This window comes from Solenopsis invicta, chromosome 4 (genome assembly GCF_016802725.1).
Source record: "Solenopsis invicta isolate M01_SB chromosome 4, UNIL_Sinv_3.0, whole genome shotgun sequence".
Lineage (NCBI taxonomy): Eukaryota > Metazoa > Arthropoda > Insecta > Hymenoptera > Formicidae > Solenopsis > Solenopsis invicta.
The window spans coordinates 18906188-18920392 of NC_052667.1; the positions used below are offsets into that span (position 1 = coordinate 18906188).

Sequence of the window (14205 nt, forward strand, 5' to 3'; positions counted from 1 at the left end):
GTTGTTTAATATATAAAAACATATTTTATTACTTTGTTTATCAATTTATTTCATAGTTAACTCCTTCATTACCGGACTGTGTCTAAATTGTCAATATTGCCTAAGGTGCTAGTTTTAGAGTTCCATTTCTCAGACGCTCTTCTCAGATCATGTTGCAAAAACATTATTACAAAATACAAAATAGTATTATCAAAACTACTATATCATCTGATAGAAGACACTTTGTAGTTTGTATTAATGTTTTCAAAGTTTTATTTTTAACTTTTGTTTAAGAAATATTATCCAAAAACAAAATGGGGTATCAATTTTGGCGACTTTATATACAATATACATATACATTTATACATGTATATGTATGTGCGTGCGTGTATGTATGTGTGTGTAAGAGGATTATTAAGTTGATATGTCATCGAATATACTATGTGTATCACAGTGCTGTGATTGAGAGAGTATTCGTAACAGCTTTAATTTCCCCCCTTTCTCTTTTCATTCTTTGCTTTTGTTCTTGGTTTATCTGAACAATCGAGTTTACTTACTGAAATTTTGTTTTCGTCACAAACACGATAAACATCGTTCAAAATAGTTGGAAAATTCGGAAGAAGAACACTATCCAAGTGTTCAAGTCCTCGCATTTAAAAGGGCAAGTTTTAATTGCAATACATACATGTGTTACCTACTTTTTTCGTATCCATAAAGAGAATTTCTTTTCGGAAAATTATTTCACTAACAAATCTTTCGTAAATTTTAATGTCCGTTTTCCATAAAAGTTTCTTTATTAACTATGATTAGTTTTTTCTTGTTTTTATCGTTTCCGATACCAATCTTTTGGTCCCTATATGTTTAAATACAAGCGCATTTATGCGCAAAATATTTGAAAAAACATTTAGGATAAATATCTCAGTGACCGAACATATTTGAGACATGTATGGAGAAACTTACTATTAATTTTAAATGTTTTTTTTTTTATAATATAAACATTTAATTGCAATCTTTAAATAAAGATATTTATAAGATAGGTTATTTTAAATAATATAACAATTAAAAAAATTTATTTACAACTAAGTCAGAGTTCATATTTTGTCGTTTAAAAAACTTATTTGAAAAAATATTGTGTATTTGTTTTGGTTACTGAGACATTTATCTTAATTGCACAAGGCAAACTCTGAATATATTTAAAAAGTATCTATCTTTCCCTGCATATTATATGCCACATTATTTTATCGAAGTACGATTACGAAGTTTAATCACAATTCTTAGGAATTAGCATTAGTTAATCTTTTTAAGTTTTTGGTCTCGCTTCTAACTTACATCTAAATATTGTCTCGTTGAAAACAAAATTTCGCGTGAAACTAACAACAAGCTCATTTCGCTACATCTCTCTGCATTTCTTTGTTCTCACTCTTTTCTACGTAATACGCGACAGATACCTCTAAAATTGTCGATTTGTTCGCATGATTATTATTCGTATTATCACAAGTACCGAACTGCATTTAATTGTATCATAAGATGATTCGTAATGAAAAGCTGTTTTCTTGTAGTATCATGTATTTCGAGCAAAGAAGAAAATGCTTCCTCTCTCTTATATATCATATTAACGATATTTACGAATACATTTTATGTACACGGAAAAAAATGATGTATTAACATTATTAAACATTAGCTAACAGTATAATTAAATTAAAAATAATTTTAATTGAATAATAATATTAATGACACAGATAACATTTTACTAAAACAAGAGCACAATATATTATTTGTTTCTTAAATATTGTTATTGAATTAACAAGATTAATTTCAATTTGTCTAAAAAAGACATTGAAAATATAAAAAAAACTTGCCAAGTACGTTTTTCATCTTAATAACAAATAAAAATAATTTAATAATTTTAAATAATAATAATCTTATTAATTTTTAATTTTAATTTCTACACAAAATTCATTAACATTTCTTATATGAAACAAAATTATCTAAAAATAGAATTTCTATGTAAAACTTAAAAAAAGACAGCAAAAAAAATGAAATATAATGCCTTGAAAAAGAAATGAAATCAAAATGTTATTCAAGTATAGGACAATAAGTAACGTGCCGTAAAAATATATTAATGATAATTAAAATTAAAATTTTCAAAGATGGGCGAAATCTCCAGCAGCAATTTACTTAGCATACTTGACGTACATTTCGCATATGATACACTTCATACATACTAATACATCATTTTAATTCGCGTACTCATTTACCACGTAAAAAAATCGCGTTCAAATCATCATCCTCAAAGCGCGCATTCTCAAATTACGAAGAAATTAAGATTCAGGTACAAAATACAGTTAACGCATTAACGTACTAAATGATCGTAAAATTAATTTGAAAAGACGACATACATTGAAAAGATAAATCTTAAATGAAATATGTATCTCTCGGTACTGTAGAAAAGTCATATTTACAAATAATATTATTAGAACGTACAAACATACAATGTATCCGCTTTCGCAGACACTTACGGATCTCTCACGATTCGCGACGATATCCAAGCAGAACAAGATCAAACGTCAAAATGATGTTAAAATGAATCGTGACCGATAAATAGTGACTTTTAATAATCATTTTGATTAAAGTCATGACTTCTTGTTTTACTTGGATACTTTTAAAAGTACATGTGTGTGTGTGTGTGTGTGTGTGTGTGTGTGTGTGTGTGTGTGTGTGTGTGTGTGTGTGTGTAACTCGAACTCGTGTAATCGCATCGTATGAAACGCCTATATATAAGCTCGTGTAAGAATAATTCGTTTAAAAATAGAAATGGTATAAATCCGCAAAAACTTTGACTTTAACGATGATAAAGAAGGTTGATTATGCAATAACCGTTTATGATTAAATTGCAAATTAGTTTCGAATTTCACCGATTAGATTTGGCTGGAAGGTACTGTCGTTTTTGACACTATTTACAATTCATGTAAAAACAATATTGCTCGCGTCAATTCCATATTTTTTCTACATTGATATTTTCTTTTCGTCAATTATCTAATTTAATTATTCCTTAACTCCTCAAACCCTATTAATACACATAATTATAAACGTAATAAAATGTTCTGATTACATAATTAAAAAGATAATATGAAATAATACATGAAGCTTTTGAATCGTATAAATTAAAAACTAGTAAATATAAAATTATATACAAATAGCCTTCTTTTTCTTATATAAGATAAATATATATGAATTATAAATTATATATATATATATATATATATATATATATTTTATAAAATTAATATTAATATTTTTATACAATTTTACTACTTAAAGTAATCGATTTCTTATTGACTTGGTCTGAGGGGTTAATTAATTGCCAAAACTATAATTTATTTTCAACAGCAGTCAATATTGTAATCCACCGATTTTATAACGGGCCATAACACGATGAGTGTTTTTGTAACGATTCATTTATGGTCTCGTACGAATTATTGGTCTTACCAATTTTAACTGCATTTTCCATTGATTTGCTTGATCTTATGCAATCTATATCAAAGATCAAAGCAAGCTGATTATTGAACTATTTTCGATTTTTAGTCAAATCATTAATGAGCAAGTAGATTCTTGGATAGGCAAGCAACAATTTTACGATTTTATCAATATTTCGCTTATAATATTTGTCAAGTCGGTTCCAAGAGAACACGAGAAAGGTGATCCCTTAAAAATAAATTTAGTTTGTAATTTCTATAGCAGGATGTTCACTTAATCTTATAAAAGAATTCTATGAGAATTCCAAGATTTTTCAGGAACTTTTTATTCAAAACTCCAAATAAGATTTAAAAAAAAGTTTATTAATTTAAAAAAAATTTATTTCATTATTTTATTAATTTATTATTTAATTTAGTTATTTCATTACGCGTTTGTTATATTTTTTAATCATACAATTACAAAAAAGTCACAGTTTAGTTTCAAATATAAAATTTGAGAAAGTATTAAAAATAAATAATATGAACTAAATATGACATTACGATCTGTCCGTAATATACAGATTTACCTTATTAGAAGTACAAAATTCAAAAAGTGATTAAATATATAACGCCAATTTAGAAAGATATTGTCATTGATCTTTTTAATAAAAACTCGCAAATTGCAAAAAAGGTACATGAATATATATAGTTAAATATTATATTAATTAATGACATTTAGAAAAAAAAATTCATCATTTATTAAAGAAAAATAAACAAGGAAACAATTCTGTTAGAGAAAGAGATAGAATTAAAATTTAAAATTTAAACATTTCCTGAGTACCAATAAAATTTTATAAAAATCCACTATTGTTAAGGATAAAAAAAAATTCCCTGAAAATTCCAGGTTTTCCCGGTTTTTTATAATAAACACCCCACTGAATTCAAATTTCTATAGATCTTAGTTAATAGATTTAGTGATCACAGATGAGCTATACATTGACATATGATGCAGATAAATGCAAAAAGAACCTCATACAATTAAAAGTCAGCGAAATAGTTCAGTTTTCGATAAAGCAATAACAATGAAAGAAATACGACGAAATTCAGGTATATACCTGTTTTACATCATGATAATTCAACGAATTAATTGCGCTGAGAATAACGATCCGCAAGAATTCGTTTTCATCACAACTAAACTAAGTGATTCCTCGTTAAGCACAAAAAAGAAGTGGCTCGCACCATATTCTTTTTTTGAAATTAAAAGAGACCATAAATAAAAGAACTGATTTTGCACAGCAATTTTTGCATACGTGCACGACGTAAGGGCCCCCTGGTGGAATTTAGATTGACTTCCACTGCGGCTTGTGGGGACCCCCCCTTTTGTGTCAGGGACCCCCTCTAGGAATCCACAGCGCTTTGCTTTGCTCCTCGTCTACAGAGGCTTTCACCTGTGTGCATATGTACGCCACACTCACGCCCGCCGGAATTACGGCTGAAACATAGTTAAAGTATAAATAAATACTTGTGTCGTAAAACAGTGTACAGAACAGTAAATAGCTTAATTACTAGTATTCCAAATACTGAAAATTCGATTTTAAATACTTTTCTTTTTTTAATTAGAAGATTCAAGTTTTTAATTACCTTTAATAAAATGTTATAACAATAAGTTTGCTTAATCTTAAGTTATACAGATCTAAAATAATAATTGTTATAAACGCTCGTTTTTTTTGTTGATGCAAACTATAAGAAAAAGAACAGCTAATTTACGAGCAAATGAATAGATCTTGAATAAAATAACCATTAAAATTGAATTGAATAACCATTAAAATGCATTCTTCTAGCCAAGGAATTAACTAAACGTTTTGTGCTATACAGAGCCTTTTTCAGTAATATATAAACTCGCACATAATTATCCCTACTTAATACTGATATGAAAAATTCCTACCGCATGATTTAATAACGGAATTTGAGCTTCAAACTTTAGTCTAGTTAATTCCTTAAAAGAATAAATTTTTAATGGTTACTTAATACAATAAGATCTATTCATTTGCTCGTAAATCGGTTGTTCTTTTCTTTATAATATAAGGATCTAGTTTTGCAAGTAAAATTAAATATACATATAATGGTTATGTTATAATATAATTTATATATTAAAAAAACTAGATAATATCAAATTTCCAACATTTGAAAGAGAGAGAGAGAGGGGGGGGGGGAGAAAGGGAGAGAGAGAATAATCCATTTTTCTAATAAACAAAAAATGGGATTCAAATTTTTCATACTTTATCTTCTAGTAAATGGCCTTTATCTTCTAGTAATAGTCCAGGAAAATTAAAAATTTTATGTTTGGCAAAATTGTTAACAGCAATTTTTTGTAGAAAGTTATTTGAAATGGCATATTATAAGACATTACAAGTCCTAGCCACTCGCGTACTTGGAAAACTTTCCAGCTTAAAAAAAACTGGCCAAAAACGCCGTTTTTAAAAAATATCTTTGAAAGTATTGATTTTATCGAAATAAAGGCCATTATCAAAAAGAAAAATATTTGCGGTCTTATTACACATGCTTCCTCACAAATTTAACTACTTTGGATTCGTTTTTCATTAAGGGGTAACACCACCTTTGAGATTTGAAAAAATCGATTTTTTTTTTGCTTAAATCATTAGTTTATACTTATAAAAATATGCTGTAAGTAGTTTTAGAACAAAATTCAAACTGTATTATAGTGTTTGAGCTGATTAAATGAATCGTCTCTATGCGCCTACCGAGCAGCTGCAAGCGATTTAGATCGGCCCCGTCTTCTCTATGCTTCGTAGTTATTTGGGCCTTATTTATATACCAAAAATAGACCTTTGTCTAACACAATACAGATGTTATTACTTGTACTATATCAGTAAATAGTTTTGAAAGCGTCAATTTCTGTGTTTATGCGACGCCATTAGTTTTTCTGTGTTTATGCAACAAACTTGGCTGTTTGTTATTATAATGATGACTATAACAGTTTAATAAAAATTTTGCAAGTCTAAAACCTTATGGTGGGCACTATTTGTCATTATTATTGCCAAAAATTGGATGCGCGGCGCGTCGTACTTGCCGAGCGCAGTCTCACCCAAGAAGCAAAAGAGACCAGAATATCATTATTAGCAACAAGAAAGAAATATAATGAGGCTGCTGAACTTGTGGAAGGACAGCTTTATGGGGCAGGCATCGCAGATTAGAGATAAATTAAAAATTTTTAACTTTATACACAAAAAATCAGTTATCAAAACTTTAAACGCGTTTTTCTCAAAACAGTTTTTTAAATTTGCGTGCAAGGTTACTCTTACAATTTTTATCCGATTGACTTGAAATTTTAACACAATCTTCTTGTAACTATTCTACAGGGAAGTACGTAGGCTTTTTGCGATATGTTGAAAACTCTTTTTGTAATCAGCATTTTTTAAACAAATTTTTGGGTGAAAAATCCACTTTTTTCTATAAATAGCTGCCATTTTGATGAAAATTAATATTTTTAAAAATCCCTACGTACTTCCTTAGTTTTGAATATGTAGATAATGAAGATTTGTTTGGTTCCAACATAAACCATGTCGCAGAAAACTTGCACGCAAAAATTCATCTTTCAGAAAAGACGATTTCGTAAATGGGCTAGTACGCCGCCATTTTGTGCATAAAAGAAAATTAAAAAATATTTTTTTACTTGTCAATATATGTACAATAAAGCCCTCTAAGCTTTTTTTATATAAAGTTATTCATTTGCCGACAATAAATTCCCAAACTTAGATATCATTTTAGGGCCTGGTGTTACTCCTTAACTTCTTGAACATGATTTCGATGCTATATGAAAATTTGCATCACGGCGGAAATAGCTATACTTTGTCAACTACAGAAAAATCTACAACGTTTGAATAGTTATATCAAGAGGCGCGGTCGCGACTCGTGTCAAGACGTTAGCGAGATCGCGTCTCTTTACGCGAGTCAGCGACTTACTTATTAGAAACAGGATGGTAATTCGAGTTTATATTTTATAGGCATATATAATAATATCTAAATTATTTGAGATAAAAGTTTCAAGATATTTTTGTATAATGTATTTTATGGTCTAACTACCTTAAAAATGTGAGAAACTGTGTCCATCATTTTTTATTACCCATTTTAATTTTATAGCACAAAACTACAACTCCGATAACTTTATAAACATATTAACTTACTGATTATCAATTTAAAAACATTTTTTCTGTCATATTTGATCCACCATTTTAAATTTCGAAACTCTTGTATAATATTTAGATTTGGCGACCTTAAAAACCTTAGGCTAATTATTTTTATAAGAATCCAATTATTTTTTCAAATTTTGATCTGCTATATTAAAACCGCCATTTTTAATTTTAATATAAAATTTTAATGCAAATGTTAAAATAGGACATGATGTGTAGATCCAATATTTTTTAAAGCTCGAATAGAATCCAGGTCAATAAAACACGATACCTACATTGTAGCAGAACATAATATTTGTCGTATTGAACAGCTTTGATGATGAACTATTGAACGAATAAAATTGCACCATTAGAAGGTTATAACTATTTTCGACGGGGGTTTGAAAATTTAAATCTATCTTTTTTTTAATATTATCATTATTACCTACATAATTATATATGATTGATGACTGGATGACTCAAAATGGGCAAATTAAAAATAGCAAATATTTTAGACTCTCAAAATTGTCAAAATTTAAAATTTGAAGGACTAATGAGAGTACCCACGCGGTAATTGATGCGCTCAATTTAAATTTAATTTTGAAAAAAATAAAGACATTATCACTTGAGGTTGTATGATATTGAATTAACTTCAATAATACTCTATGATACCATTCTTTTAAATTTAAATTTATAACTTAGCGCCATTTATTGATATCAAATCTTTTATACAAACGATATATCATTTGGATAGAGTTAGGCAAGGCAATTTCGTAACATTATTTTTTTTTAAAGAAGAAAATTTAAGCTAATGTCACTTACGTTAGAATGGAAATACAAAGACACATATCATTTAAGTTTCATTAAAAAAAAAAATACATATCAATTAGATTGAATTAGGTATAGTAATTTCATAATTTCATAATATTAATAATAGATAATTTTCTATTACTCATTGAATAAATGAACATGGAATTGATACGTGGATTATTATGGAATGACTAAGGATAGATTTATTGCGAATTTAAAGAAAAGGATTTTTATGAACGTTTTTGAGACTGCTATTATTACATGAAATTCAACCTGAATTATGCCAATTAACAGAAGATGACCTAAATAATGCTTTCATCTCTATATTTACGTAATTATATTAAATATTGTATTGCAATGTTTCACAATCTGATTATTGTTATTATCGTCCGTACATTGTAATTATATTGAACATTTTTTTCACTTCAACATTATGCGAATCACAAGTGCAAAGACAATAATGGAACTCTAATTTTTTATTATTTATTTTGTATATGACGGTTGAAAAAGCTCAAGTGAGATCAAAACATGTCCCGCGTTTAAATATTTATTATTATTATGGAGCTATTATTAGCAATAAACATTAAAATTCATTAAAGAGTTGACATCGCTCATTAATTTGGCCAAATACTCTTATTACCTTGTATTATTTGACATAAACAAGCTTGTCTCTTTGTTATTCATGTAAGTTTTTTTAAAAAATAATTAAAGCTATTACATCTTAAATTAGAATAGAAGACCCTTCCACGGAGAAAATATATATTTAGATTTAATTTTTTTTACTGAAGATACTATTAACTTTACTGAAGATACTATTATAGGTTTTATTTTTTAATCTGGTAAAACAGGTTTTTTTTGTTGCGCTTATACCCGACCCCTGTTTTTTTTTAAATAATTTTGTAATAATCATAAAATATCAAGTTACTTTGCTGCATGTTATTAAAATATTTAATATCATTAAAATAATGTCAAGCATGTATAAAACGTTTTTAATTTTTTGAAAAAATAAAACCGGGAAAAACCAGATATCTTTCAGTTTTTTTTCTTGAAAAAATATAAAAAAAAACTATAATAATCGGGTATTTGTTCTTAATTTTCAAAAAAAAAATAAATAAATAAAATTAAAACTCAATTTTTCCATTTGTTAAAAATCAATACAAAAAAATACAATTGATAATGACACAGGACTAAATTGTTGATTTATTACAGTAAATGTGAAAGAAATCTTAAAAATCATTAATACAGAGAACAATAAAAACGACTTTATTTTAAAAAGAAAAAAAAAACCAGTAAAAAAACAATTTTCTTTAAATTTTCGAGAATTTTTCAAGATTAAGAACACTAGTAGAATAGTGTATATTTGTTATGTGAGCAAATAAAATTACAAATACTATTTGCTTACCGGAGATATAATGTTTGTACTCCGCTTCTACCTTGAGCGCATGTTCGAACATTTCTTTCGCAGCCTTTGTACTAATTTTATCGCTCGGATATCTGGAATCCTTTACTTCTTTGATTTGCGTCCTATCCTTGAATTTGATCAATAGAACGATAGGATAAATCTGATGTCTGTGAAGCCTTTCGATAGAAGCCATTGATACATCCAAAATACAGTGGGTATTCTATAATAAAATACAATATAAATAACAATTAGTATATTTCATAAAGAATGTAGAAGAAAGTAGGGCACAACAGGTTGGCATGGTAAGACAAGACATCCTCTGTGTCACGTGATTCGGATGCAAAAATTACAATCGAACATACGCGTTAAATGTGGTCCCTCGGTCGTTGAAAGTTATCTATGAGCCAGCAAAATAGGCAGCTGCATTATTGAATTAGATCATAATTTATATTTTTTTGCGATAACTTTATGATTTTACCTCATTCACTTTATCTCTTTCACTTGTGATATTAGTATTAAATTATAGTAATTTCCTTGTCTAATAAATGCATGTGTTTTTGAGATAAAATTTAATAAGCTATGAAGTAAAAACATTAATTTTTCTTTTTATAAACAATGTTTGGAAAATTATTGATATCAATTTGATTAGACGAGAAGGGTTAAGATGGAATAGAAAAAAATAGAATAACTGTGCGTAGCGAGATTGTGCAATTGTAGAGCAATTTTTTTTTTCGGACAACTAATAAAAAATAGCAAATTGTTTTTTTTTAACTTTCCTGTGTATTATATTATACATTTTAAATAATGTCTTACCTAAAATACATAAAAAATAGAAATAAATAAAAAATAGAAATAAATAAAAATAGAAATAAATAAAAAATACAAACAATAAAAAATAAAAATGGAAATTAATAATCGCCACATCCTTGGTCGTTATTTGTTTGGAGAATTAAATAAAGGATGATTTACAAAATTATAATATTAATTTATTAAAAATGGTTGTTGCGTATGTCTCTATGTAAAATGCACCTAAAAATGACAACATAAATACAATATATTAGAATTTACGCATCATAGAAATACAGAAAATTGAATTATAGTGTCTCGCATAATGTATTATTTTGTATGATATTGTTTCTAGAAATTTTTCCAGCACTTCCCAATATTATAAATGTTACTTTTTTATTTCCTTTACATCAATAAACATTAGAATACTGTAAAATTGATTTTTTAAATGTCAGTTCTGAACAATTTTGGTTCTGAATCATTTTTGGATTTCTTTTCTTACATATTAGATTGGAACAAAAGTTCGTAGCGTTGATAAAATTCGAACAATGTTTAGATATTTGTACATAGATTTATTTAGCTACATATGTGCCGCTACAAACTTTTATACCAACCAGATATTTTATTTGCTAAAAAATTATTTAAGATTTTATTAGATGATTGCAAAAGTTTGTACCCAATTTTCGTAAATAACCGGAACCATTTCGTAGCATGGCGGCGTTCGAGTTTGTTTTATGGCATTGTTTACAGAAAAAGTTGTTTTCCACGCACATCATCAATGGTGGTCAAAAGGCCATGCAGAGCAGATCTGATCATTCAGAATAAAATCACTAGTTTGAAATCTGTCAAACTACTTTTTAATTGTTCTGAAAGTAGAAGCACGGTCCAAATGAATATCACGAATATCTTTTGTTGTGGTACCACCATTCACTCCAAAATTCACAAACACAATATGATGAATATTAATGCAATGTTTTCCGTTTTGAAAAATTTCTTTCATACACAAATAGACTTAACGGCGTCTGACAATAAACTTACTCATGGAGTTACCTTTTATTTATCTGTAAGTAATGGCATAAAACAAATTCGAATGGCGTCATGTGGCGAAATGTTTCCGGTCTTATCTTATAAAAACAATTGATACAAACTTATGCAATCCAATATATGTATACATATGAAATCAAGAAACGTTATAAAATATAGGAATTCTTTTAATTGTGAAAATAAAATATATAAGAAAATAAATTGATTAAATAATTGATAATTTTGCATCTATTAAAACACAGTCATTTTAAACAAAAAAATTTTTACAAGTATTTTTACAAGAATACTATCTATAAAAGTATAAAATATATATTATACGTACATATTTTGATTTTACTGTGATTTTAGTAATTGTTTTGTTTATTTGTAATATATATGTACAGGTAATCTGTATATTTGTAACATGTACTTGTATACATGTGATTATATGTTCTTATTAAATTATTAATACATAAATATCACTAATTACTTCTTATTATTAGTATTTTTGCCTTTTGCTTCCGACATGTTTAGTTTGAAAAGCATTCGTAATAAGTAAAAATAAGTACTCATAATAAGTAAAAATAGTAACTTATTAGAGCAATCGTACGTGATTGCAATGCGATTGTTATATGTATCGTTTTGCATCATAGGGAGCGAAATTAATTATTGCATGTGCGATAGTATTAATATGTAATATAACTCTATTTACTGATAAAAATCCGAAGGAAACGACACCGAAGGTGGTAGATTTGATCCATCAATTAATTTCGCGATGTTCGTAGATTCGATCTAATCATTCACCTTATTTCATGACATTTTTTCGAAATGACAAATAAGCATCGTAATCGTAAGAGTTCAAGTTAAGTCACCTTGAACAATAAGTTTACAACTGCTAATACGACAAGCGTTACGATTGTCATAAGGAGATTATGATAAACATTACGATAGATATAGACAGACCTTTACTTTGTTTCATAAAGTAAGATTACGTAATCTTTAAGTAATCATAATTCATACTTTGTTCCAATTGAATCATGCACAATGTTATACTTTGTGCATTCTTGTATACGTATGTGTTAAGATGTATTAAGCAATTAGGACGTACTCTATATTATTAATTGTTATTTATTCAGTATAATATTTATTACCTTCTCGCATATATCTTTAACAGCCTGCACTGTAGTGCATTCGAAGTAGCTGCCTTTCTTTCTATAATCCACATAGAGCGCATCGCGTAATCCTTGTTCCAAAGTAGATTGCGAGCAATGCATAGCTTCCGCCAAACATCTGGTAAATTGTCCCGGATATTCTTGCAAAAGTTTCGTTACCACGCATTCGCTGAGTGGACCGATGATAAGCACAGGTCTTAGAGTGGGATCTGTTATTGAAGAAAAATAAAATCATTGTTATACTTTATAAAGTATGAAAGTACATATAAAGGAGTATGTAAATAATATTAATGAGCTATCATTTTAGTTAACGAATTTGAGAAGATTTTTCAGTTTTTTTTCACATAATATAAGACCTTATCAAATTTGGAGAATAAATTTATGATTAATATAGGCATTTCTGAATTTCTTCAAATTTTTTGATTGTACACTCTTTAAATGATTTTCTAAAATAACGTTTAGGAAACAGATTTTTATGTAATATTACTCACATACAAAATACAAGAATTGTAAAAACATTCATAAAAAAGAATAGAATTTAAGCAATATTTGGAAATAAAAAAATAAAGTATTATTGTAACGTTTTAAAATATAAAATGTTCATGAATTAAACAATTCTCTTTTAACCCTTACACACACAGAACCGGCAAATTACATTAACACATTACCCGGTATAAGAGACTTTCAACTTTAAGAAGCTAAATTTGGTTCCAATCAATATTTTTCAACAATCTTTTTTCAAATAGTTTAGAATCTCAGAAACGTGATTGCACAATCGGCATTGCCAAAAAATGATTTATTGTGAAGTTATAAAAAAAAACCATTAAGCAAAAATAAAAAGTTGTTCAAAAATCCACCTCTCCTTTAAAAAATCATATTTTTGCAACAAAAAATTTTTAAGAACTTTAAAATATGGCGTTTTAAAGAACCATACTTTCAAGAAAATTTATATCATTATCATTCTTATTAAAAAGTATAATTAATAACAAGATGAATATGAGATATTTTTGATTAACACTAGGTGTTTAAAAGTAAAAATTGATCTATTTCATGATATATTTCAAACCCTGTGCAGAAATCCCCTTTCCCACAGCACTATAGAGTGTTCTAACCTTAGAGTATATACATGCGAATCTGTTTAAACGTGTTTTGTCTGATTTTTTAATATAAGATTACTCAAAAAAGATACACTCACACATAATGGTGATCCCACAAACTCCAACAAAACTTTGTTACCGTGCCGTTCGAATTCTAGTTGATCAATAAAGTTGATCAACCATATCAATCAAAAGAGATTTCAAACTTTTTTTACCCCCTGGTCTGACCCTCTTATCTCATTCCTTCTTCACACAGCAAGCGTTCAAAATATCATAGGAAGTCTCTCAAAC

General features: G+C 27.7%; 1 protein-coding gene across 7 annotated transcripts in view; it reads right to left on the bottom strand.

Moving 5' to 3' along the window:
- Positions 1-4239: 4239 nt before the first annotated feature.
- The window catches only part of LOC105202541 (disks large homolog 5), a 62981-nt gene continuing 53015 nt past the window's right edge, over positions 4240-14205 (bottom strand). For all 7 annotated transcript variants that reach the window (XM_026139860.2, XM_026139859.2, XM_026139858.2 and 4 more), the window contains 3 exons: positions 12797-13026; positions 9837-10056; positions 4240-4926 (listed from right to left, as the gene is read on the bottom strand). In XM_026139860.2, the coding sequence (XP_025995645.1) occupies positions 4820-4926; positions 9837-10056; positions 12797-13026 (557 nt within the window). In that variant the 3' untranslated portion in view covers positions 4240-4819. The remainder of the gene's footprint in view (positions 4927-9836; positions 10057-12796; positions 13027-14205) is intronic.